Genomic DNA, 27,650 nt, shown 5'->3' with positions numbered 1-27,650 from the left:
TACCTCTGTAGACCAGATGCTGCTATGTCTCCTTTTTACAGAAGGGCAAAGTGAGGCAGAAGGGGTGGGAGCAACCTGCTTCCCATGACACGGTCAGCTCGTGGCAGAGCTGGCTTTGAACCCAGGCAGTCAGACATCTGCGGTCATGCTCTCTACCAAAAGCAGAGTCTTCTCACCATAGCTGTGCTTCCAAGGTTTGACCCAATCATTCATTCACCTGCCCGTCTGACATTTATTAAGTACCTACTGGGTACCTGGCCTTGGGTTAGGTCCTTGGGTTATGGCATGAATGTGACATGGCCCTGCTCTATGGACACCTTTGGACTCCCCAGGGAGCCAGGCCCACAGAGGGCAGTCAGAGTACTAGGAGAGGAGGGGTGCCCTTGAGGCAGCTCAGGGCTCCTCAGCCATCAGATCGGGGAGGCTTCCTGGTGAAGCCACAGGAAGGCATCTGGGACAGATAGTGAGTGGACGAGGAAGGAAAGGGAAGGCAGATGAGCGGAGGGCTAGAAGTGGCTTATCTGGGCTCTTACCTTTGACTCAGGTCCCCAGCAGAGTGCGAGCTTGGTGCCCTGGAAGATGCCTGCCAGGCCCTTTCCTGTCCCCGACACTCCCAGCCATGCTCCCAGCCCGTTTCTACTAAGACATCAAGAAGCCACTCTTCCCACCCCAAACAGCCACAAAGACACCACCCCATCTGTGGGAACCCAGGCCCCTGCCGGCTCCCAGGCAGACCCTGGCTGTCAGGGAGCCTGGATTTGTGGGGAGGGGAAGGAACCAGAGGAAGAAGGACCACTTTTCAAATGCTATTATTTAATCCTCACTTCAGTCTTGCAAGAAGCCCATGTTTCTATGCCCATTTTACAGGTGTAGAAACTGAGGCCCAGCTTGGAAGAGCACCGACTGTGGATGGGCCAGGCATTGTGCTGAGTACTTTATTGTGTTAACACAAGAATCCCCATCACAGCAACTGTTACCCCCATTTTACAGATGCCACCTAGGAGAGGTGGGGGTTCCCCTGGAGCCAATGTTTGGGGACCCACAAAGGAGGAAAAGAGGGGCCCCCGGAAGCCTCGGTCTCCCCTATTCCAAGCTGGCTTTGGATGGGCCACGCTCAAACACTGCTCCCTCCGCAGGCCCCTAGCTTGACTGGCAGGGCCCACTGCACTCTCACTTTCCCTGGGAAAGGGCTATTTTTATCTCAATCAGCCTCCCAGAGGGTCCTGTGAGACCGCTGGCCTCTTTCCTGGACGCAGGCCCAGAAGGTGGCCCAGCCCCCAAGCCGAGGCCTCAGAAATCAAGCTGAGCAGCACGAAGATGGGGAGAAACTGAGGACAAGAGAGGGGCAGGGTATCACCCAGGACTTCACCTCCTCACCCCCCCGTCACTCTGCCATGAAACAGGTGCTCTTATTAAGCTCACTGTAGGGACACCACTCTCATGGCAGAAAGCGAAGACCTGAAGAGCCTCTTGATGAAAGTGAAAGAGGAGAGTGAAAAAGTTGGCTTAAAGCTCAACATTCAGAAAACTAAGATCATGGCATCTGGTCCCATCACTTCATGGGAAATAGATGGGGAAACAGTGGACACGGTGGCTGACTTTATTTTGGGGGGCTCCAAAATCACTGCAGATGGTGACTGCAGCCATGAAATTAAAAGACACTTGCTCCTTGGAAGAAAAGTTATGACCAACCTAGATAGCATACTAAAAACCAGAGACATTACTTTGCCAACAAAGGTCCATCTAGTCAAGGCTATGGTTTTTCCAGTGGTCATGTATGGATGTGAGAATTGGACTGTAAAGAAATCTGAGTGCCAAAGAATTGATGCTTTTGAACTGTGGTGTTGGAGAAGACTCTTGAGAGTCCTTTAGCCTGCAAGGAGATCCAACCAGTCCATTCTAAAGGAAATCAGTCCTGAATATTCACTGGAAATACTGATGCTGAAGCTGAAACTCCAATACTTTGGCTACCTGAACTGACTCATTGGAACAGACCCTGATGCTGGGAAAGATTGAAGGCAGGAGGAGAAGGGGACAGCAGAGGATGAGATGGTTGGATGGCATCACCAACTCAATGGACATGAGTTTGAGTAAACTCATGTTTACTCAAACATGAGTTGGTGATGGACAGGGAGGCCTGGTGTGCTGCAATCTATGGGGTCGCAAAGAGTCGGACATGACTGAGCGACTGAACTGAGCTGAACTGAACTAAACAGGTAGAGTAACTCAACTTCTAATAACAGGCAAAGCTGTGATTTGAACCCAGCCAGTGTCCCCAGAGGCTGTTCCCTAACAGCCCCTCAGGCTAAGGCTGGGGAGTCCCAACCACCTCGGGGAGACACCCCCGTGTCCTCGGCAGCAGCCCTAGCCTGTGACGGGGAAGCCCAGTGACGGGGAAGCAACCGGGCATCGCAGGCTTCCACACCAACAGCCGGGTCCCATGCTAGGCCCGCTACGCCTGCGCCCTCTTAATTCTACCACCACCTCCTCACAACAGTCCTTACCAGTGACATTGTTTTTGCACATGAGGCTTCTAAAGGTGGGGAACTTACTCAAGGCTGAGGATCTCCCAACCAAGTACTAACCAGGCCGAGATCAGATGAGACTGGGCTTGTTTAGGGTGGTGTGGCCGCAGACAGACTGAGGATCTCAATGGGAAAATCAAGAGATGTCAGGTCCCACAGCGAAGATGGGGAAGCTCCTCTCCTTCAAGAACCTTCAAGGTCAACCCCCATCTGGGAAACTTCCCCTGCATGGGCTGAGAGCCTGACACTGTGCCCACTGTGCAGATGCCAGGCTGGAGGAGGATGGCAATATTATCCCTGCCTGCTCAGAACCCCGTGAGTGCTGCTTACCTGGATCCGTGTCCCTGAAATTCCCAGAAGGAGCACTGGCTTTGAGGTAGGAAGCTTGGGCTCCAAAGCCCTATGTTCCAGCTGCCTGTCCTCATGCGACCCTTTCCCTTCCCCTTTCTGAATCGAAATTGCTTCATCCATCACACCCATGTGTGGGTATCAAGTACGTAGGGACATCAAGTCCTGGTGGAAGGCTCAAGGATGCAGAAGATTTAGTAAGTTAATTCAACAAAAAACGTTCTTACTTTCTAGGGCTGTTGTCAAGGCAATGCCATGAGATAAATGATAAAAGGGAAAGTCTCTGGATGCATCTCACCCATGGGGGTGGGGGATGGGGGATTGGGGAGTCTGGCATTAGTTGCAGGAGATGGCAGCTCCAGGTGGCATCACCTAGCTGCCCTCGCCTTCTTAGAAATCTGGTCAGGGAAGGGGTGCTTGTTGGAGCTGAGTGCTGTCCAGGTGCCTCTGAACCACCCACAGCAGGCTGCAGAGCCAATGGCTATCTTGGGGTGAAGGACTGGAGGGGTCTCCTCCCCACTGCCCGCACCTACCCAGCATAGGTATGGCTCCCACAACGTGGTGAAGTGTGTTGTCTCATTCCCATTTTTACTGATAAAGGAGCTGAAGCCCAGAAGGGGAAGTGACTTGACCAAGGTCACAAAGCTAGTAAGTTGAAGAATTGAAACTAGACCTAGAGTTCCTGACTCTCAGATCTGAGATCCTTCCACTCCTACCTGGGTCCCTATTCCCCCTGCTAAGCTCCATACCTATGGAGAATTTGTTGACGTGGCCATAGGGACCCCCAGGGACAAAGAGTTTGGGCTTCACTAGCACAGAGCTGACCAAACATCTCAATGAGCTGCAGAAATTTTAGAACAGGAAGAGCCCTTGGAAGACTTCTAGCCAAAACCCTCCTTTTGCAATGGGAAAACTGAGGCCCAGAGAGGGACAAGGATGTGGCTGAGGTCACACAGCGCTTGAGCATCGACTTGGAGACTATAACTCAGGAAAACTGAGGCCCAGAGAGGGACAGGGATGTGGCTGAGGTCACACAGCACTTGAGCATCAACTTGGAGACTATAACTCAGGTCTCTGACTCTTAGTCCAGTGCTCTCCCCCCTGGCCACTGGCCTGGAGCAGGGAGATGCCCACAGGTGGAGGCATCAAAACAGGCCAGGCACTGGGCGTCTGTACTTCTGGTCAGGTAGCACCACAGTTACTGAGTCTCTGCCTTGTTCCAAGTCAGGGGTAGAGCTGGACTCCAGGCCTGGAAAAGCCAAGGCAGGGACCTTAGGCACAGGGTAGCAAGGGAGGCGTGGGAAGCAGGGTCTGGCCCAGATGGCTGTGGGGACCACCTGGCTGCACAGTGCCAGTGACAGAGGGCAGGATCTAGTCCATCCTGCCATTTAACAGATGGAAAAACCAAGGGCCCAAGAGACGAAGATGCTCATGGCTGAGCTGGGAAATTTACCCAAGTCTCTTTGATTCCCAGTCTTGAGCTATTTATACAATAAGCAAAACTGATGTTGTTGCTGCTGCAAAATAATAATAATGGTAGAGGTAGGAGATCAGGTGGAACTTTATAGGCCAACAGTTGTTACTCTTAGGGCTGTGACAGTAATTGTGTGTATGTGTGTGTGTGTACGTTCAGTCGCTACGTCATGTCTGAGTCTTTGGGACCACATGGACTGTAGCCTTCCAGGCTCCTCTGTGCATGGGATTTCCCAGGCAAGAATACTGGAGTGGGTTGCCATTTCCTTCTCCAGGGATCATCCCAGATCAGGGATTAAATCCAGTCTCTTGCATTGGCAGGTAGATTCTTTTTTTTTTTTACTTTATTTCATTTATTTTTTTAAATTTTATTTTATTTTTAAACTTTACATAATTGTATTAGTTTTGCCAAATATCATAATGAATCTGCCACAGGTATGCATGTGTTCCCCATCCTGAACCCTCCTCCCTCCTCCCTCCCCATACCATCCCTCTGGGTCATCCCAGTGCAATAGCCCCAAGCACCCAGTATTGTGCATCGAACCTGAACTGGCAACTCATTTCATACATGATATTTTACATGTTTCAATGCCATTCTCCCAAATCTTCCCACCCTCTCCCTCTCCCACAGAGTCCATAAGACTGTTCTATACATCAGTGTCTCTTTTGCTGTCTCGTACACAGGGTTCTTGTTACCATCTTTCTAAAGTCCATATATATGCGTTGGTATACTGTATTGGTGTTTTTCCTTCTGGCTTACTTCACTCTGTATAATAGGCTCCAGTTTCATCCACCTCATTAGAACTGATTCAAATGTATTCTTTTTAATGGCTGAGTAATACTCCATTGTGTATATGTACCATAGCTTTCTTATCCATTCATCTGCTGATGGACATCAGCTACCAGGTAAGCCCCGGTGACAGTCATGGGAAGAATATTTACCAAGGACTCAGCCCGTGTCCTCATCCCTTGCCCCTCCTCCACCCCGGACGGTGCTCCCCTGCCCGACTTGTGCTTTATCACCGCTCATTCTGCCAAGTGATGGTCCCCAGTCCCCCGTGGAGCTCTTAGAAAAAGAGTGACACCCAGGCCACACACCAGAATCCAGAGATTCTGACGCAATGGGTCTGAGATGAGGCCCAAACACAATCCTTTATAGAGAACCAATCTTATATACTTTTAAAGTAGACATATTATTGTGGTGTAATGTACTCACAGAGAAGCGTACAGATCACTTGAATTGCTCCAAGGATTCAAAGGGAACCAACCGATAGTAAACCACTTAGATCAAGAAATACAGGGGACTTCCCTGGCAATCCAGTGGTTAGGACTTCCCCATCCAATGCAGGGGGTGCAGGTTCGATCCCCAGTCAGGGAACTAAGACCCCACATGCCTCAGGGCCAACAAGCCAACACATAAAACAGAACCAAAATTGTAACAAACTCAACAAAGACTTTTTAAATGGTCCTCATCAAAAAAAAGTCTTAAAAAAACACCGTGTAACCGGCCCCCTTCATGGTCCTTCTCACTTTGTTAACTCCTAAAGGTAATCACTCTCCATTGCCTGTTCTTGAACTTTATACAAGTTGAATGGTGTGTGTATATTCTTTATTATCCGATTTCTTTTGCTCAGTTTGGCTCATGAGACTCATCCTGTTATTGTGTATAGCGGCGATTTGAGTGTTTCAAATCACATGAATATACCAGAATGTAGTAATCCATTCAAATGCTGATAGACATTTGGGGAGTTTCCACGGGGTTATTATGAACAGTGCTGCTATGGATATTCTTGAACTTGCCTTTTTGTGCACAAGTCTCGGACGTAGAGCCTGGAGTGGGGATTTGAGGATCAAAGGAAATAAATATGCTCAGCATTAGCAAATGTCATCCCATTTTGACACTCCTGCCAGGAGTAGGGAGCATCCTGGTTTCTCCACATCCTCTCTAACCCTCATCATTTCCCATCTTCTCTTGAGCCATTCTGGTGGGTATATAGCGGTATTACATTGGAGTCTTGAGTTACATTCTCCCCAGATACTTAGGAAGTGAAGTGCCCTTACCTCTGGTGGTTGGCCATTTAGCTCTTTTCTTTGTGAAGTGCCTGGCATAGTCTTTTGAGTATCAGTTATCTAGAGCCACAAGAATCCTACATAACACAGCACCCCCAATAAGAATTCATTCTCAGGAATTCCTTGGTGGTTCAGTGGTTAGGACTCCATGATCTTAATGAGGAGGGCAGGGGTTCAATTTCTTGTTAGGGAACTAAGATCCCACAAGTTACTTGGTGCAGCCAAAACAAGGGGAAAAAAAAAGAGTTTATTCTGGTGTTCTGCGTCTGCAGGTCGATGGGCTGATCTAGGCCAGGCCAGGCTGGGCTACTGAGCTTCAGGCTGCAGGCCCACTGGACACAGCTCCTCTATGCGGGTTGGGCTAAGGCTGCTCCAAGTGAGTTCACTCTGGGGCCCAGCTAAAGGGCAATGGCTCCGGGGGGAGTCCTGGAGCTGGCAGAGGAGCGAGTGCCACTGCCCATGCGCGTGTCAACTGGCTGCTTTATCATGTCCACCAATATTCACTGTCCAGAGCAAGCTACAAGGCCAAGCCCAATCTCAGCGGGGAAGGACAGGGGAACAATCTGCCTCTGAGGGGAAGAGGAAGGTGAATATTTGCTGAGCAAACCAAATTACAGCCCTGGTATTTTGCATATTTTTTTTAAAAGACCTTATATGACTCTAATCTTCAATCAAGGCTCAGAACCACTGACCTAGAGTCACACTGCATGTCAGCCAGTCAAAACAAAAGTCAGGCCTAGCTGATTTGGCCTCATTTCCTTAAAGCAGTTGACTCAAGCAAAGTCCATTTCACCTTTAGGCTTTTTTTTTTTTTTTGAGAAGACAGTCCCTGGATTAACATGGCAAGTGATTTTAACAACTGGTTTTTAACTAGAGCATATGATTCATCTCTAATAATCGCAACTCTAGTACAGGGCAGAGAAGTGGGGAATTAGGTGTTGTGGATAATTGGAAGGAAGGAATGTGAGCACAGTTGTGTAAGTGCCGTGATGGCAGGGATTCTGTCGTTGGTATCGTTGTTATATCACCAAAGCTTAGAAGAGTGCTCAGTAAATAATCTCTCAATTAATGATGCATGCATACATGCATAGATAGGCTGTCTGGGATGGAAAAATAAACCATGGATGAGTGGATGGTTGGTTGAATACATAGATATATAGGTGGCTGAATGGATAAATGACTGGGTGGGGGACAGACAAATACATCAGAGGTTGAATAGTGGAGAGATGGGTGAATGACTGGATGGTTGGATAGACAGATGAGTGGATGGATAGGAGCATGGATGGTTGGATGGACAGATTATTAGAAGGTTGGACAAATGGATGGTGAGGTGAACGAATGGGAGGGTGAATGGATAAATGAGTGGGTAGGTGGACAGCTAGATCCAAGAGAGGATGAATAATTGGACAGGTGGGTAGTTGGTTGGATGGATAGTCAGGCTGGCAGACTGATGAATAGAGGAGTGGATGGATGGTGGATGGATGGATGGATGGGTGAATGGGTGATTGGGTAGATCATATGACAAAACGAAAGGATGAAACATGATTGTGTGATTGCTGCAAGAAAGCATAGCCTTCCCTGTGTCTAAACACAGCTACTTTCCAAACTCTTAGTTACCAGGATGGCTTTGATCTCCTCACAGAGTTTTCTGGTTTGATGCTTGCTCCTCCCTGCTGAGTGTCTTCTGGAGGCGGAGGTGAGGCGTGGAAGAGGATGGCCACGGAGATCAGTGCTCGGGGCAGACCGCGCGCCATTGGGCAAGAGGAATACAACCTGTACAGCAGCCTGAGCGAGGACGAGCTGGTCCAGATGGCCATTGAGCAGAGCCTGGCTGACAAGACTCGGGGCCCAACCACCACTGAGACCACTGTGCCCACACGTGTCAACCGTGAACCCGCCCACTTCTATCCATGGACCAGGTGAGCAAGGGGCATCCAATAGGGTGCAGATCCCAAACACTGTTAAGCCAAGACCAAAGTAGCCTGGTCTCTAAGCTGTATTTTCACACTGTAATGACTTACAGTTGTTATCTAAGCTTACTGAGCTCTGAAGGTGCCAGGCACTGCCCTGGGTGCTCTACGCACTTTGCCTCATTTTATCCTCTTAAGGACCTTCTAGGAATCTCTGTGCTATATCCCATTTTAGAGATGAGGAAACTGAAGCTCAGGGCTGAGTGACTAGTCCAGGGTCACACAGCTGGCAGATTGTGTGGCAGACGTTGAACCTATCTGGTTCCAAAGCCCATAGCTTAGTCTTGCTTCACTGGCTTTATGATTGGATGCAGTGGAACTGAGGTGCTGAATCTGGCGAGTTTACAACCCTATCTATGCTGTCTCCCTGGAAATACATGTCTGAGAAGCAGTAATATCTGCCTGGCAAAGCCATCTTGCCTTCTGTTCTGGCTCCCCCATCTGGATATGACCTCATCATCCCATTAGCCGGACCATCTACAGCAGCGCCAGGTTGCCTCAGAAGAACTATGATGTGGGCCTCAACTGTAATTTCACAGATGCAATTTGACTATCCCAAGAGCCACACTAAAAAGTAAAGAGAAACAGATGAAATTAATTTGAATCTAAAATACTATCATTTCCAAATGTCATTAATATGAAGCTTACCAATGAGATATTTACATGCCCTTTCCTTTCAAGTCTCTGGAAGTTAGTGTGTATTTTATGTTCACAGCCCATCTCAATTCAGACTAGCCACATCTCAAGGGCTCACTAGCTGTACGTGGCTACATGCTGGACATGTAGCATGTCCAGAGACAAATCTAGACACCTACCCCCTTCATAGGAGATGAGAGGCAGGGAGGTAATTAGGATCTTAAAATGGCACTGGATCTTATAATGTTTTTAGAAAAGAAGCATATACATTTTTAAAAAATGCTTTTGCTCAGCATGGAGTCCAAGTCAAGTGTGTATTTGCAGGAATTTTTTAAATTTTTATTTTTATTATTTTTTTAACACCAGAAACATTTTGTAATGGAGTATAGCCTATTAACAATTGGGGTATAGTTGTGATAATTTCAGGTGAACAGTAAAGGAACTCAACCATACTTATACATGTGTCCATTCTCCGTGGGGATAGGAAGTGATATAACACTTGTGTGGGTGTTACCTTGAGGCATGGGCCTCAAATCTTATTGTCTTCAACAGCCAGTTGACTTCCTGTGTGACCTCGGGCAAGTTACTTAACCTCTCTGAACCTCAAACAATAATAGTAATAACAGCAGCAACAATAAACAGACTTTCTGATGCCCAGAACCAGTGGATAGGGATGAAGGTGGGTGATGGTACACCTTGACCCTGTCCCCTGATGAAAGGGTGACTTTGGCCTTTTGGAGGCTAGACCACTTTTGCCAGGCAGGCTGAGCAAAGGCCTGGGATGCGCACCACTCAGGTGTCCCTTCTCTAAAGGGGCAGGCAGGCATAAGGAAGTCCCATCCTGGGACTCCATCTGAAATGCAGAAGTCCAAAGCCAAGATTGTGATGGCTCATGTTCTAGAAGCTCTGGTTCCTGTTCTGGCCGGTTCAGCCTAAGTCAGACCACAGGTTCCTCTTTCTCAGGGGGATCAGATAGAGAGAAGAGCATCCTCCCCTCATCCTAGCTGCAGCACAAACCACGTAACCTGGAGCCACCTCTGCAGCCTTCTCCTGTATGGGAACCACCCCCAGGAGTCCTGGGGACCCTTGAAAATATTAGCACTGGGCCCTGACCTCCTTCTTCTCGGGGTAGGAAGAAGAGGCCCACTGTGGGGTGTAAACATTTATCCTGAGAAAAAACCTCTCACACAGCAGGGAAAGGACTTATGCGGGGCCACGTGATCCTCACCTAAGACCCAGGCAGAGTCATGCAGGGCAGGAGGACTGAGCCTGCCTCTCCGCACCCTGGAGGTGACCTGCGGCTGCCTGGGTTCTGTTCTGCCCTTTCGTCTCTGAAAGGAGGCAGAGCTGCTGGGAAAGCAAGTCCCTTTCATGGGACTTTTAATGAAATTCTTCTCTCCTGCCTGGCAAGCTCAGCCCACAGGCGTTCACCTGACCCTGAGAGAAGCCACGGAAGGTGGATGTCTCGGGGTCCAGTTTACATGTGACAATGCAGGCGCCCCGCAGGTCCAGGACCCAAACCAAGGTCTGACCCGCCCTGAGTTTCAGACACTTAGCCAGCTGTGCTGATGCTACAGAGGCCTCTGTTTCCTGTCCCTCCTCCACTTCCAAGGGCCTCTTCCCCACTGAGATTTAGGGTCCCACCCCGACAAGAGACATATGGACTTGCGTTCAGACACAGCCTGAGAGTAAGTATAGGGCCCAAGAGAGCCCTTGAACACATTTATCCCCGAATATCACCGTGTCCATCTAAGTGCACCCACAGCACGTCTAGAAGGCGGGCATCACATACGCCCTCGGAGGCTCCCCGTGGCCAGCCCCTCTTCATCTTTGAGCAGGCTCCCCGACCAAGCAGGTTGCATTTTTCCTTTCCCGGCCGTTTACTTCGCTGCCCTGACAATGACTTACAGCTTCTATCTTTTTATATCTGCCGTTCACCTGTGAACTCCTTGAAGGCCGGAGCTCTTCTTTCCTGTGAGGCCCCGTGTCTAGCACATGGGGCTTGACCTGTGGCAACACCACAGAGCTCTTTGTAGGCGGATGAATGGGTTAATGCAGACCTGAGTGAGGCGGTGGCTGATCAGACCGGAAAGAGAAGGGGGTGTAGAGTGGGTTCGGATCCTTCCTCTGTCACTACTGGCTGTGTGACCTCAGGCAAGTGACTTGACTTTTCTGAGCCCCAGCAGCCTTATCCCTAAAATGGTAATAACAAAACTTGCCTAGGCTCACCTGGCACCTTTTCTTATGAAAAGCAAATCAGATGAGGTAGGTGTTGAAGTCCCCCGCAACATCCTGCTGCCTGAACGACTTCCCCCCACTTCCTCCCTGCGTACCCCGACTGCTCATCTCATGACAGCCTCCGTTTCCTGGACAAGCTTTTGTGTCACTGTAGGAAGACATTATCTGGCCTCCTGAGAGTGTCCCCAGTGACACTGTGTGACCTCCTTGGGGACAGGGAACGAACAGATATTACTCACTTTTGTATCCTCAGTTCAGTTCAGTCCAGTCGCTCAGTCGTGTCTGACTCTTTGTGACCCCATGAATCACAGCACACCAGGCCTCCCTGTCCATCACCAACTCCCGGAGTTCACGCAGACTCACGTCCATCGAGTCAGTGATGCCATCCAGCCATCTCATCCTCTGTCGTCCCCTTCTCCTCCTGCCCCCAATCCCTCCCAGCATCAGAGTCTTTTCCAACAAGTGCCTGGCAAAGAGCCTGGATCACTGTAGATGCCCAGTGAATGTTGTTATGCAGATCAGTGTACTTTGAATCCAATAAAATTCTCTAGAAATACAATTTATTGTTACCTGCTTGTGACCAAAATGGCAAATGTGGACATAAAGATCAACTGGTGCTTTGGGATCCTAGAAATGAAAGCCAGCTCAGCACTTCAGAGAAATATAATATTCCCTCTTAAAGTCATTGTCCAATTTGCCTCTCTTCTACCACAGGGTAAAGGGTTGAACCATGATCCCTGAACCCAAGGTAAAGGGTTTGGCTTGAATATGTATGACGATCATTTGCCAAACCTTGGCCCACTGAGGACTCCCTAAATGGAAGAGGAACTTTCTATCCAATAAAGAAGCAGGATTCATGCACTCATGAAGCAGGAAGTCCAGGGTTACCGAAATGAACCAGTTCAAATGGGTCTAGAAAGCTGGGTCTTCCAGTTTTCAAACTTCTGCATTTTATTTAAGGTTACATTTCTAAGAAAATGAAAGCATGAGGCAGGAACTTGCTTGAGCTGATGTATGCACAGCTGCAAACAATTCAAATAAGCCACTTTTACTATACAACTATGATGTTCCACTTCATTCTTGGCACTTGTATGTAAATCAGGCCTGGTCCCCGCTTTCCCTAAGTTTGCAGTCTAACGAGGGCAAGGCTCAGAGGTACATAATGATTGAATAGGATGGATGCAACAAAGAGGCTTGCTTCAGTGTCAGAGGGACACAGGAAGAGTTGATCTATTTCTTAGTCTAGGAGGTGGGCTTTGCAGGATGAATAGGAGTTTGTCAAACAGGCTAGAGGAAGTGAACCTCTCTGAGCCTCAGTTTCCTCATCTGCAAAAGGGAGCCAATTATATTGCCTTCACAAAGTGGTCTAGAGGATGAAATGAAGTACTCTGTGCCACGTGCCTATCATAAGACTTGGTATACAGCAAGCTCTCTATGAATCTTAGCCTTTGATGGGAAGGCAGAAGTTGCTGCAGTCGGAACTCACATTCTCCTCTACCTGTGAGTCCTTTCTGGCCAGCCCAGGAAGGATGAGTTGGCCAGTGGATGAGAGGGAAGCAGAACCCTCATGGGTGGCATGGGCATGGAGGTAGTGACCTCATGTGAGCTCTCCCTCTCTGTAACCATGAGTACAGAGGGCTGGTTCTCCAGGAATCTGAGGTCTTGGCCTATAACCACACAGCACCAAGATTGCCATAGAGGGTATTACCCTTTCAAAGGTTTTTGTTTGCTTGTTTTGTAATATTCATTGAAATTTATCAAGCAACTACTGCGTGCTTCCCTGGGGGCTCAAACAGTAAAGAATCTGCATGCAATGCAGGAGACTCAGCTTCGATCCCTGAATCAGGAAGATCCTCTGGGGAAGGGAATGGCTACCCACACCAGTATTCTTGCCTGGAGAATCCCATGGACAGAGGAGACTGGCAGGCTACAGTCCATGGGGTTGCAAAGAGTCAGACACGACTGAGCGACTAACACCTGACCTGTGCCAGACCCTGTACTCATGACACCTGTGCTGGACACAGGGTTCGTGTAAGGACCAGATGAGAGAGCAGGTATCAGATGCTGCTTGTTAGGGTGGCAGGCACAGGGAAGAGTCTTGTTATCAGCTCCCTCCGCTATTAAGATGCCTGCTTGCCACCTGCGTTCACCCAGGTCCAGGCCAAATTAACACCCTTCCTGGGACTGTCCTGGGCGTCTCGTTAACTCTGACAGGACTCACTGAGAAGTTAGGAGACCTTGTCATCACTGCCCGGCTCCCCACTCTCACCGAGCCTGACCCGTGTCTGAAGCCAGGATCAGGATGCGCTGGATTCCAGGACAGGGACCTGGCTATGGTGACACTCCCCCAACCCCGACCTGCCCGCCCACACAGAGGACGGGGGACCCTTCCTGGGCCCCTTCCAGGTCATGACCTGTGCCCACATCCTGCCAGGTCCCTCTCACCTCTGATGACTCAGCCCTGGTGGTTTTCTCTGCTGGGAATTTCCCTGCTCCAGACCTGAGGGGAAGTGGGGTCAGCAGGCTTGATCAGAAAGAACATGGAACCCAGTTGGGACCCCACATGCTTTCCAGCTCTGAGCACTCACCCTATCTGCCCCTCCAGCCCAGTTAACGCCTGATTTCAGAGCCCCCAGAGTGAGTCCTCCAGCCTCTCTCCCAGCCCCTCCCCTGCAGCCTGGTGGTGGTGGGTGTCCTGGCCCCCCAACACTGTAGATCTCTGAACATCTTGAGGATCACATCAACGATCTGCACCATTCGGGGCCTAGTGCAGGGCGTGGGACGAGCAGGAGTTGGGAAGGTCTCCTGGAAGCAAACCTGGTCTGTCTGTTTCCTCCTCCGCCTGTGGGAGCAATCCGCCCCCTGCCTCCATCCAGGGAGCTGGGAGGATGGAAAGAAGGTGCTGCCCTGAGACTTCATGAGGGAAAGTCACTGTCACCCCTCGCTGCCCCCCCCACCAGCCTCGCCGTCCCTTTCTTGCTGTTACGTTTACGCCATCAGTGAAATGTCCTCATTTCAGGGTGGGAGTGGGCTGCTATCAATGCTTTTTACCTGGCTAAAATCAGTCTAACAGCAAAAAGTGATGGGGCCACACATGGACCCATGATGAGAGTGACTGGGTCCCCAGGACCACGCAGATGTAGAAGCCCAGGGCTTTGTCATGACCCTCGGGCTGGGGACTGCCGCTGTGCCCAGAAGTCTCCCCTTTTCAGGGCCAGGAGTAAAGAATATACCAGCCAATACAGGAGACTCGAGCTCGATCCCTGAGTTGGGAAGATTCCCTGGAAGAGGAAAAGGCAACCCACTCCAGTATTCTTGCCTGGAGAATCCCCATGGACAGAGGAGCCTGGCGGGCTACAGTCCACAGGGTTGCAAAGAGTCAGACACGACTGAGCAACTGAGCACATACACACGCAGCACGTGCAGCAATGATGCTGAAGCAGCAGCTCTTGGGGCTGGGGGAGAGGACCCTGGCAGCCAGGCTCTGAGCCCCCTCGCCAGGACATGGCCTTCGATGTGTATGACCTCCTGAGTCTCCACGTGAGTTCACTGCAGTGAAAGCTCCATGACCACCACAGCAGCGAGGGGACCCCTGGTCTGGTCCCGCCTCCTCATTTTGCAAAAGAGGAAACTGAGGCACAGAGGGGTGGGGGCTTGCTCCCAGTTGCAGGGCTTGTCAGTGTGGTGGACTGAGGGCCGGAGAGGGGATAAAGGGATGGGAGAGAGGGAGAGACCAAGGCTCTGGGGAATAGAGCCCATCGTCAGAGCTCCACGGACAGGCAGGCAGCAACTTCGCAGCTGAGTGTGGGCCTGGGGCAGTTTCTCACTTCTTGGAGCCTCAGCCTCCATGTCTAGACAAAGCAGTGGCATTGACACCCACTCTAGCGTTCGTGGCACCACACTCGGCCTCACAGTGCTCAGGAACAGGTATGGGAGAAAGCAGGGGGGAAGTGATGACCGTCCTGCAGTGATGAGCCGCGTGGGACAGGTGCTGGCGTCCTGCCTGTCTCTCTGCCCCTCACCCTTCCCCGTGTCCCCACCTGGCTGAGGGTGCCCACAAAATCTGCAGGGCCTACGATTCCAGCACCTCCGTGGCCCACAGGGGGCTGGTCACCTGTACCAGCATCCTCCCCAATCCTTCAGGGCACCCCAAGAAGGGCACAGGAGACCAGACTGGGTCCTCTTGGGTGTCCATGGCCCCAGGGCCCCCAACCTGCTGGAAGAGGGGCCAGCAAGCCCTGTTCCCATGCCAACTCCAACCAATTCAGATCTGTACAGAGGCCACCACCCCTCCTTTTGACCCTCCTGTCCTTACACGGGGGAGCCTGGTGGGCTGCCGTCTATGGGGTTGCACAGAGTCGGACACGGCTGAAGCAACTTAGCAGCAGCAGCAGCAGTCCTTACAACAGCCTGGGGTGGGGGTAGGAAAACTGAGCCCAGAGAGACGAAATCATGATATGATCAACGGTGGACACGTGTCGAGCCCTGTGCCCGGCCCTCTGATAAGCCCTTTACACCATTCACGCACTCAGGCCTCACCAGACTGAATCCCAGAGAAGGGGTACCTGTTCAAGGTCACACAGCCAGGAAGTACCAGAGCTGGATTTGAACCCATGTCGGTCTGACTCCAAGCCCTGGCTCCCATGACTCTCATGCATCCTTCTGATGTGCCCTATGCAGTGTTGGTTCTGACCCTGGGATGGCAAGGCCCTCTAATGAGGAGCCGGCGAGGTGGGGGTGGGTCACTGACCTGGCTTGGCGCCCCAGCTTTGCTCTCCTTGTCCCCCACCCCAGTGCATTTCTTGTCCATCTCTTGTTGGGACCCAGCCCAGCCTGCCCCAAGACTGAGCGCTTTTCATCCTGGGACCTGCCACTGACTACTTCTCACATCTTCTGGGTGAAGAATGTCACCTTGCTTCATATCTGCCTCCCGCGTGGTTGGCTGGGGAGGGGGACCTGGGGCGTGGGGTGAGGTTAACCTCATTGTTGTCTTATATGGTCATTTAAATCTCCCAGGGCTTCCTCCAAGGGCCAAAAATAATCTGGAGACACAGCAGCTGCGTCCAGACACAGGGAGGACCCGGCCATCTGCTTTGGTTCAGAGCCCTGTATCTGTCTGTCAGTCTCCCCCGCGCTCTCCCTCCATCCTCGTTCCTGCCTCCAGCCATGACCCGCTTCTCATACACGGAATACTTTTCCCTCTTTCACTCCTGCCCTGCACCCTCCAGGTCCGCTGTGTCTCCTGAGAGCGCCCCGACCTCAGCCCCCAAGGGCCTGTTCCAGGAGGTTATGCAGAAATACAACCGCAGCAAGTCCTCCCAGCTGGCGTAAGTGCCCCCCGCCGTGGCCCCCAGACCATCCAAGCTCACTCTCCTCCAGACTGGGGTTGGGGGTGGAAGGCAGGCCCACGGGCCCCAGGAAGGGACAGCCCCCCACCAGACACACACCTCTTCCAGGTATGTCCCCGTGAGACTCAGAGGCTCCAGCCAAGCCGGGCTTGGTGGTCACAGACTCTATCCTCCAGGACCTGCCAGCCAGGCTGAGCTTGTGATTAACCCCTGGGTACGCCGCCCCCTCCAATGGGCCCTGAATACTGGAGTCACCCCACAGGGCTCTGAACCTGGGGACCCAGCGAGAGGGAGACTGGGGAGACAGCCCCAGGACCCCAGAGGCTCAGAGCTGAGGCTGATGAATCTGCTGCTCGTCTGTCTCACTTTCCCCCTGCCATCAGCGTGGGTCTGTCTGAGCACATCCACAAAGCCCACACCCACAAGTTCGGTTTTGCTTTGTTGCTTTTATTTATTAAGTGCCAGGTGCTAAAACAGAGAAACAATCTGAGCCACAGGAGCGGCTCTCTTTGCCTAGTACTAGGATGCTGGGCTAGGTGTGTCCTTGAAAATAGCTCTGTGCAAGTTCTGTCTCTGCTCCCGCATATCGACCCTAGAAGCAGCTAAAAGCCAAAGAGGGGTCCCATCGCTGGAGACCCTGTATCCTTGATCAGTTACATTGTGGGGAGGAGGTGACTGGCCAATGCTTTGCTTCTTCTTCTCAGCCCTTCGCAAGCCCTATCCCACCTCTTCCTTGGTGCTGCAGGTAGGATTGTGATTGTCTGGAGGAGCGAGACCCAGCTTCTGGTCTCTGCGTTGCTGCCACTTCCTGTGCAACTGTCCACGAGTCGCTGTCCCTCTCTGAGTCTCCGTCCTGTGTTAGGACAGAGTGGCCTCGAGGGTCCTGTGTGGCTTCTTAGTCTCTGATGGCCTGACACCCCAACAGCTCCCCCCACCCTCGAGGCGGGCACTCTGGCTGAGCTCACAGACAAGCCAGTGGTGTGTGTGCCTGAGCACTCCAGGGTCCTTGCACCACAGCTGGACGAGACCCAGGCTGGGCAGCGGGTCCTGAGAGTGTTCTCATGACACCGCACACCACCAAGGCCACAAGAATAGCCAGCCCTCTTCCCTTCCACTTCAGCCGGGTCCCACAGGAGACCTTCCGGGGGAGACGGGACACCTACCCCACCGGGGCCTTTCCTGACACCAACAGGGGCTGCTCCGGCTGCTCGTAAGAGGAGCTCGTCAAGGTGGCAGTGATGGCGTTGATGGGGACTCCAGGGCTTATCTGGTCAGTTACCCATCGTCCTTGCTGGGTCTGTAACTTAACCGGCATCTGTGCTCTGAAGCTATTAATAACCAGAGAGGCTGAGAGCCGGGAGGAAGTGCTGCTCTTGCTGCAGGAAGCAGCTGGGAGGCTGAAGGGGCTGGCCCTGCAGACGCTCCGGGCCTATCCGGGCCCCTGACAGGGATGAGGGTCCTGGGACAAGGCTGGCCTCTGGTCTCACCTCCTCCATCCGGCAGATGGGAACATTTATGCAGCATGTTTTCCAAGGGTGGAACCATAGCAGTCGTAGTCCTCACTGACTTTCTAAGGATGGAGGAAGTCAGCTCAGAGAACGAATGAATGAATGAACAAGTGAAGTGGCTTGGATGAGTCAAGCTAAGAAGTTATCTTTTACCGTGGCCCTGGAATCTTTTTGACGTTCACGAGTTTTAAATTGTGAAGGCTTCAGATGTATTAGTCCTCCAGGCATTTAAATCTTGTAGCAGCTAAAAGTTCTAGGGGTGAGGAGAAGGATCAAGGGTTGGGAAGACCCCAGAGAGATGCTCGATGTGAATAGTCCCACTCTGAGGGGTCTGTGCTTTCATCTCAGTGCAAATAGACCCTGAGGTGGAGGCGTTTGGTGCACTCTGGAGTGCTACGTGCAGGGAAGGTGTTTAACTATCATTAAAACTCCCATGGGGCTGGTTATCCATCACTTTGGAGGCCAGCGCTGGATGCCCGAATCCCCTGGTACAATGGTCTTGGTGCAGCAGAGCCAGGCACTGAAAGCTGCAGGGACAGAGGGGTGCCCTAATTCTCTTTTGGCCACCAAGGAGCTCCTTGTAAAAAGGGACCCTTGGTTTCCATCTGTGGAGGTGAATGAGCTTGCCGTGTTTCTAGTAGAGTTTCCCCCTGTGGTGCCCAACTCAGAGGTAAAGACGTGGAAACGCTCCAAGTTCAGCAGGGCTCACAAGGGTATGGAACACAGGCGAGGCCTGATCCAGAGCCCCCATATTTAATCTCATAGGTTGATTTGCCTCCAAATAGGGCTTCCCCGATAGCCAGTTGATAAAGAATCTGCCTGCAATGCAGGAGACCCCGGTTCTATTCCTGGGTTGGGAAGATCCATTGGAGAAAGGATAGGCTACCCACTCCAGTATTCTTGGGCTTCCCTTGTGGCTCAGTTGGTAAAGAATCTGCCTGCAGTGAGGGAGACCTGGGTTCCATCCCTGGGTTGGCAAGATCCCTTGGAGAAAGGAAAGGGGACCCACACCAGTATTCTGGCCTGGAGAATTCCATGGGCTATGTGATCCATGAGGTCGCGAACAGTCAAACACGACTGAGCGACTTTCACTTTCACTTTCATGCCTCCAAATGCTCAAAGGAAATCATTGCAAAGTTTTTTTGAATGAGATGCAAATAAAATTCCCAAAGAAACAAGCAAAAATCTAACAGGGAAGAAACTGTCTTTTGGGAAATAGAAGAGATGAAGGAGTGAAAGAATTAGGGGTTTGTTTGGTTGGGTTGGTTTTTTGTTTGCTTGCTTAGTGGCAAGGTATGTGAGATTTTAGTTCCCTGAACGAGCAGGGAACTGTGTCCCTTGCAGTGGAAGGGCGGAGCACTAACCACTGGACCCTAGAGAATTCCCTGTTTCGGTTCTTAAATTCTGAATTCTTCCTCCTCCCTCCCTCCCTTCCTTCTGTGTTCTTTCTCGCTCTTTCTTTCAAGCAGCAAATATTTATTAAGCACCTGTTATGGATCAGCCGCTGAGCTGGGCCCTGGGAATCAAATCATGAGGATAAAAGAAAGATACAGGCACTATGGTCTTGACGCTCACAGTCCAGTGAAGGAGACAGACAGACGGTGGGCAAATGATCAAAGACATGTAAAGACAAGTGATGAGTCGATGGCTTATGACCGGAGGCAGGGAGAGGCTGACGCGGGCGGGCAGGCCAAAGAAGCCGTGATGGGGCTAAGAGCTGGAGGGGCCAAGGTCAGGCCTGAGGTCGGGGCAGGCTTCCCAGGGCTCGCCCGTGGGGGTTAGGAAGGATTATTCTCCTCATCGAGAGGACACAGCTGCAGGGGCTGAGCACCTGTCCCAGAGCAGAGGGGACAAGGAAGGCTGTGTGATCCCGTGGCCAACCCCTCGCCTGGCCCTGCCTCCGTCTGCCCCGGTCCTGAGGAATGACCGGCCCCTTGCTCTTACAGGCCTGTGGACCCTGTGCTAAAGGCCATCAAGGAAGACGATGAAGGGGCCTTGACGGCTATGATCAAGGCGGGCAAGACCCTCTCAGACCCCAACAAGGAGGGCTGGCTGCCGCTGCACGAGGCGGCCTACTACGGCCAGCTGAACTGCCTGAAGGCCCTGCACCGAGGTGAGGCGGCGGGTCGGGCTGCGGCCACAAGTGGGACTGGGACCCATGGGTGGTGGCACTTTCCTTCTGGAGCTTTGGCCCACAACGACTGTGATGACCGGGGGCAAGGCCAAGGTACCACCCCGCCTTGCAGAGTTAAAGTCAGCACATTGGAAGGGAGGAAGTGATGTGTCTCCCGCCTCCCCGACTCTGCGCTCCCCACCAGATCCCGCCACCTCTCCAGCCTTCCAGGACAGGAGAGTCTAATTCCTAGAAGAGGACTGAGGGAGGGCTGACTTCTGGGAGCGCCAGCTTGTCCCAGAATGTTCCAGGAGTTGATCTGGTGTGGAAAATACCGCAGCTGTGCCTGTGCCCTGCCAAGGCCATCTCCAACAGCTGTGAGATTCTGGGCAACTCCTGCCTCCTCTCTGGAGCCTTGACTTTCCCCCAGGCTAGATGAGGGTGGGGGACACCTGCAGGCGGGATCTACCTCTGCCCTCGGGGATCCAGAAAGGGACCCCAGGCAGCCCACCACACGCCAGGGCAGAAAGAGCAGCAGTGGCTGGTGGGAGTGTGAGGGAAGGCTGGGCTCATTTGGAGAAGGAGGGGGTTCGATCAGGGAAGGCTTCCCAGAGGAGGTGGCATTGGAGCTGGATTAATATGACTGGGAAGCTGAAACAGCCTGTTGAAAGTGGCTGAATCCAGAACCAAGAGGAAGAAGGCAGTCTGGTTGGTAAATTCAGGCAGAGGCCACACGTGTCTGTCCTCAGAATGGGAGGAAATCGGGGCCAACTCTGTGTTGGAGGGAGAGATGGGTATCTTCCTCCTTCATGAATTTCCTGGTCTGTCCTGCACAGCATACCCGGCAGTCATCGACCAGCGCACCCTGCAGGAGGAAACGGCCCTTTACCTGGCGACATGCAGGGGACACGTGGACTGCCTCCAATTCCTGCTCCAGGCTGGCGCCGAGCCCGACATCTCCAACAAGTCCCGAGAGACACCGCTCTACAAAGGTGAGCCTAGGGGTATGGGCTTCCCCCAGGAAAGGTCCAGAGACTGAGTGGCTATCAGGAGGATTTGCTTGCAAGGTGTACAACCCTCCCCACCGGGGTCTACTGTGATGGTGCAGCCTCATTCAGGTGTATAACTTACATAACTGAACCACTCAGTCGTGCATGTATTCAGGCAGTATTTCCCAAGTTCTCCCACGGGCCTGGCACACTGAAGACTCAGAGATGAAAAGATACGGTCCATGCCCGTCCAGTCCGATAGACATTGATTCAAAGACGATATACATTGATTCTCAGTCAGCTACTGGCACCGAAGAGCTTGACACAAGGGAGCATGGAGGAAGGACCAGGATGTGGGAGAGGGCACCCCCACAGAAGGGGATCCCAGAGCTGAGCCTGAACAGGAGGGATTCACCGGCTGGATGAACAAGGGGGAACAACATAGGCAAAAGTGAAGAGGCATGAGAGGGAATTTGTTGCTCTAGGATTTTTGAGAAAATGAAAACCTCCAACTTACTCAATATGTCATCCAAGGACAGTCACCGGCTACCCTAGCAGTGCCCAGAGTCAAAATCCGAATAATCATAACAGCTGGCAATTATCAAGTGTTTACTATACACCAGGCTCTGTTCTTTTTTCTAACCCTCACATCCATCCACATAAGAAGTAAGCACTGCTAGCTTCCCCAGTTTACAGATGAGGCCTTAAGGCATAGAGAGCAGACAGGAGGCACCGAGGATCACACGGCCAGGAAGGGCAGACCTGGGATCTAACCCTGAGGGCTGGATGCCAGCATCACGCTCTGAACTACTCCACTCTCCAGTGTCTAGTTCAACCCACTCCAGTGTTCTTGCCTGGAGAATCCCAGGGACAGGAGAGCCTGGTGGGCTGCCGTCTACGGGGTTTACGCATGTAAACAATCAGTTTTGGGTCTTGCAAAAAGGACAGGACCTCTACACTTTGAAAAACGACAGAAATTCCCAATTTCCCACATGTCTGGTCTCTAAAACCTGGAATATCCCATCAGCAGCAGGAACTGGGTCCACTGCAGACCTTCAGTGGAGGTGTCTTCCCTAGAACTCATGTCCCCCAGGCACCGGAGCCATCACCCAGAGCCCCAGCTGTCCCAGAAAGAGCTCCCAGGATGCTGAGTGACTCACAGCTGAAGCCTGAACCCTGATCCTGCATGAGCTCCACCCTAGAGCCTTCGTACCTTGCCCCACTCCATTCTCCCACAGCTTCCTCTCGGGAAGGTTTCGTTACCTGTGCTTTACAGGTGAAAGAGCCCAAGGCTTAGAGAAGCCGTGAGCTTTGCTTGGGGTCCTGTTTGAAACACTACACAGGCAGCCCCTCTTCCTTTCTGTGCATGCGTGTTCAGTCTCTCAATCATGTCTGATTCTTTGCCACCCCATGGACTGTAACCCACCAGGCTCCTCTGCCCATGGGATTTCCCAGGCAAGAATACTGGAGTGGGTTGCCATTCCCTACTTCAGGGAATCTTCCCAACCCAGGGATCGAACCTGTGTCTCCTGCATTTGCGGGCAGATTCTTTACCACTGAGCCACGTAGAAAGCCCCTCTTCCTTCTCCCCACCTCCCTAACTGAGGAAGTTTCCAGGGGAGGTTAATTTGGACAAGTTCTCAGTCTCCCTTGGAACAGCTCTGCCAGCACTAAGGCTACATTTAGAGTCTAGAGCCAGATAAGGCTTAAAAGGGAGGTTTGAGCAGGTTGAGAAATACTTGATGAGCTGCACTCAGAAGACAAATTTTAAATGAGTAGCCTCTGAGCAAGTGCTTTGAGCAGGAATATGAGACTGCCCTCCTCTTCTTCTGGCCTCATGGAGGACTGAAGCAGGTAACACTGGAAAGGGAGATGAGTTAGGGGCATTCTGGAACCTTCCAGGGGACAGAGACTCCAGACCTGACTACCTGGATTCGAATCCCAGTTCTGCACTTACTGTGTGACCCTGGGCAGGTCACTTAACTTCTCTGTGCCTCACTGTCCTCCTCTGTGAAAAGGGACAACACAGCATCCTTTAAGGGTAGTTGGGAGAACTAAATTAATCACGTGAAGTGCTTAGAATAGAGTGCAGGTGCATAACCAGTGCTACACACACATCAGGATATTATTGCTGATTGTTACTATTACTATAGTTGTATATCCTAGGTTTAGTGAAGTGACTGGACCTTAGTGCAGACTCAGCAGATATTTGTTGCGGGAATTCACTTCTGGCTGATGAACAAATGGTTGGATGGACAAATGAATGAATGAAGGCGTGGCTGCCCAGGTCCTGCCAGGGGCCCCGCTGACCATCTTGCTTCTTGCTGGGCACAGCCTGTGAGCGCAAGAACGTGGAGGCGGTGAGGATTCTGGTGCAGTACAAGGCGGACACCAACCACCGCTGTAACCGAGGCTGGACGGCTCTGCACGAGTCTGTTGCTCGCAATGACCTGGAGGTCATGGAGATCCTGGTGAGCGGAGGCGCCAAGGTGGAAGCCAAGAATGCCTATGGCATCACCCCCTTGTTCGTGGCCGCCCAGAGTGGGCAGCTGGAGGCACTGAGATTCCTGGCCAAATACGGTGAGTAGTAAGGGTCCCTGGGTCATGGAATACCCAAGGGGCACAGCTGGGAAGGACCTCAGGTTAAGTCTAAGGGAAAGCAAGTTTAAGTGCCACCTATGGACATACTCCGGAGAAGGCAATGGCACCCCACTCCAGTACTCTTGCCTGGCAAATCCCATGGACGGAGGAGCCTGGTAGGCTGCAGTCCATGGGGTCGCTAAGAGTCGGATATGACTGAGCGACTTCACTTTTCACTTTCATCACTTTCACGCATTGGAGAAGGAAATGTCAACCCATTCCAGTGTTCTTGCCTGGAGAATCCCAGGGACGGGGGATCCTGGTGGGCTGCCGTCTCTGAGGTCGCACAGAGTCAGACACGACTGAAGCGACTCAGCAGCAGCAGCAGCATGGACATACTCTGATTGAGTGACAGCATCTTCCAGGTGTGTTAAGAAGGATTCTGAGGTTGTGCCTAGGCTCAGCTGGAAACAAGTTGAGATCCACCAGCAATGCCTGCAATTAGGAACACACTTGGAGGGGTGTGGTACACCTGCCCCCTGTTAGCCTTCTCTCACCTAGTCCAACATCCTCATTTTACAAATGAGGAATCTGAGGCCCAGAAAGAGGAAGCAACTTATCTATCTATAGTCACGCAGCAAATTACTTATAGACTAGCCAGACTCTTAGCCTCCCAACACCCCAACAACTTCTCTTTCCATCACATCACCCTTCAGGGCCAGAAGGAACTTCAGACAACATTTAGGTCACCTCTTCACTTTTTATGGAGAGGGAAATGACAACCCACTCCAGTATTCTTGCTTGAAAACCCCATGGACAGAGGAACCTAGGAGGCTACAGTCTATGGGGTCACAAAAGAGTCAGACACAACTTCGGAACTAAAGAACAACTCATTTTATAGGTGATGAAACCAAGGGCCAGCATGGGAAAGTGATTTGTCCAAGGTCACACAACAGATTAGTGGCAGAACTGGGATTTAGACCCTGGTCTTTATACTCTTTGCCTCTTAAAAATCTTTGTTCATTTAATGGGATAAAATAAAATAATATTGCCCAGATTATTATGTCCCAGTAACAGAAGACTCTGAGACAATGGCAGACGTTCTTTTGGTTAAAAAGATCATAATATTCTGATTTTCCCCAAGAACTCTTTTGATTTCTCTTCTCACTCCCATGGAAGTGACCTTTCCACTAGAGAAACAGACACCAGAAGCAAGCCAGACCTGGGGGCTGAGCTGGAATAAGCTTTCGAAGACCTGCTGTGTGACAGGCCCTGCACTAAGCATGAATGCAGAATAGGCCCGAGGGGGGGGTTTCTCTGTAGCCTAGGGGGCAGGGAGTGGAGGAGACTGAGGCTCGGAGAGATTAAATGATTGGTCACAATCAGAGCCTGGATTCTGACTGCCATCATCTGACCCCAAACTGCATGCTCTTTGCACTCCACCACCCCACCCCAGGGCTCGAGAATTTCCATCCTGGGACTTGGCCTGAATAAGCATCCATTTACTCAGCACGTGCCCAAGCTGTTGGGAAAACAGACCGAGGCACATCCTTGCCACTGGGGACAAATCTGCACTGACCAGCCAGAGGCCAAAGAGCACAGGCAGGGTCCTGGGAGCCAGGCAAGGAGGCTGGACAAAGGGCCAAGTCCTCAGCGGGTGAGAGGAACAGGCTAGCACTGAACATCTGCCCAGGTCTCCTGCTGACGCCCTGAGTCAGAGTCTGTTCCCGTTGCGGGCTGAGTCCATTTGCAAATCCAAATATTTTTCTTGTGTGAGCGGGCGGCTTTGCTGGCGGGAGTCCAGGCTTTCAGGGAGCAAGTCTTCCAGAGCTCAGGGGTGTTGGAGCCACTTGCCAATTCTCCCTCGGGTGGAGGCAGGAGCAGTGCCTGCCTCCCAGCCCTTAGTCTTGGGGAACTCATGTTTGCTGAGCACCCTCTCTGTGTCAGGCTCGGGTGGAGAGGTTGTCTTAGTCCACTCAGGTGGCTATCACAGAATAAAACAGATTGGATGGCTTATAGACAACAGAGGTTTATTTCTCACAGTTTTGGAGGCTGGGAAGTCCAAGATCAAGGTGCCAGTGGTCTCAGCGTCCCATGAGAGCCTGTTCCTACCTCCTAGACATCCATCTTCTTGTGTCCTCACATGGTGGAAGGGGCAAGGGAGCTCTCTGGGGTCTTTTCTATTAGGGCACTAATCCCATTCATGAGGGCTCCACCCGCAAAACCTAATCACCTCCCAAAGGCTCTACCTCCTAACACCATCACACTGAGGATTAGGGTCCATGTGATTCTTGGGGGGACATACGTGTTTTTGTCTATAGCAGATATTTAATTCCATTATCTTACTTAGATAACCTCACAGTAACCCTGGTTGCTAGGTACTATTTTTCTCAGTCAACAGAGGAGAAAACTGAGGCTTCTAAAGGTGTTTGAGGCTATGGAGCTTGTAAAACGTGGAACAGAAACTTCAGCCTCTGTCTGTCATGAAAACCTGTGATATTTCCACTAGACCGGAAACCAGTCATCAAATATTAAATTTATCAGAGAGCTTGTGATAAGCTGACTGCCCAGAAAGGATCTGTGGTTTAACAGATACTTCTGATTTCAGCCCTTGCTGATGTTTCACTGCTATCTCATTTCCATTTCCTATCAGAATAGGGGTTGGGGAACAGGCTGCACTTCTTTCTGCAGAGAAACCTCTGCCTTCTCTCTCCATCACCAGCAGGAGATGGAGCAGATGTAGGAGATTGGGCTGAAGGGAGACCATCGCCAGACTGATGCCTCCTCCTGGCAGCACGGCGTAGTGTTTCTTTCAGAGGAGACAAGAAGCTATGGCTGTTAATAAATTCTTCTCTTAATCCTTGAAATGGAAGGCATGCTGCATGCATGATCAGTCACTGCACTAGTCTCCAGCTCTTTGGGACCCTATGGACTGTAGCCCACCAGGTTCCTCTATCCATGGGAGTCTTCAGGCAAGAATACTGGGGTGGATTTCCATGCCCTCCTCCAGGGGATCTTCCCCACCCAGGGACTGAACCGGGGTCTCCCACATTGCAGGCGGATTCTTTACCATCTTAGCCACCAGGCAGAAAAGAGCATATAAGTCCTAATTAATAAAGTTATTGGGTTTTTTTCTTTATGAGGAGGCTCTGTGCCCACCTAGAACTGTGAGGGCCTTCCTCAGGGCAGGATCTGGATCATTCTAGGTGGAACAAGCGTTAGGAGCATTGTCTCTGCCATCAGAACATCTGCCAGGGCTTCTGCCATCAGACCCTCTGGATCATTCTTTGGCTCTTCCCTTATGAGCTGCAGGATCTGGGGCCCATTGCAGAGGTTCTCTGTGCTTCACTGCAAGAGACATAAGAGATGCGGGTGCGATCACTGGATCAGGAAGATCCCCTGAAGGAGGGCATGGCAAGCCACCCCAGTATTCTTGCTTGGAGAATCCCGTAGACAGAGGAGCCAGGCAGGCTATAGTCCATAGGGTCGCCAAGAGTTGGACTTGACTGAAGCGATTTAGCACACACACACACACGTGCTTCAGTGTTCTTGTCTGTAACATGGAGATAAAGTTGTTACTGATGGCATGGGGTTAGCAAATGTTGTGGACTCAAAGAGATAGCACATGTACAGCTCCCTGTGTGTCTTAGTTGCTCAGTCGTGTCTGACTCTTTGCAGCACTATAGACCATTGCACGCCAGGCTCCTCTATCCATGGAATTCTCCAGGCAAGAATACTGGAGTGGGTTGCCATTCCCTTCTCCAGGGGATCTTCCCGACCCAGGGATCAAACTCAGGTCTCCTGAATTGCAAGCAGATTCTTTACCACATGAGTCACCAGGGAAGCCCAAGC

The 27,650-nt window shown here is 51.5% G+C and overlaps 1 protein-coding gene across 1 annotated transcript in view; it reads left to right on the top strand.

The window, feature by feature from the left end:
- The window catches only part of ASB2 (ankyrin repeat and SOCS box containing 2), a 49,396-nt gene that overhangs the window by 6,676 nt on the left and 15,070 nt on the right, over positions 1 to 27,650 (top strand). Inside the window, exons 2-6 of the mRNA XM_010836264.1 lie at positions 8,059 to 8,335; positions 16,489 to 16,587; positions 20,063 to 20,229; positions 21,066 to 21,221; positions 23,553 to 23,798. Coding sequence (XP_010834566.1) covers positions 8,130 to 8,335; positions 16,489 to 16,587; positions 20,063 to 20,229; positions 21,066 to 21,221; positions 23,553 to 23,798 — 874 coding nt within the window. The 5' untranslated portion in view covers positions 8,059 to 8,129. The remainder of the gene's footprint in view (positions 1 to 8,058; positions 8,336 to 16,488; positions 16,588 to 20,062; positions 20,230 to 21,065; positions 21,222 to 23,552; positions 23,799 to 27,650) is intronic.

Source organism: Bison bison, unplaced genomic scaffold, assembly GCF_000754665.1.
Source record: "Bison bison bison isolate TAMUID 2011002044 unplaced genomic scaffold, Bison_UMD1.0 scf7180017864061, whole genome shotgun sequence".
Classification (NCBI taxonomy): Eukaryota; Metazoa; Chordata; class Mammalia; order Artiodactyla; family Bovidae; genus Bison; species Bison bison.
The sequence above is the reverse complement of the archived record's forward strand: the minus strand, read 5'-3'. Positions and strand labels throughout refer to the sequence as shown.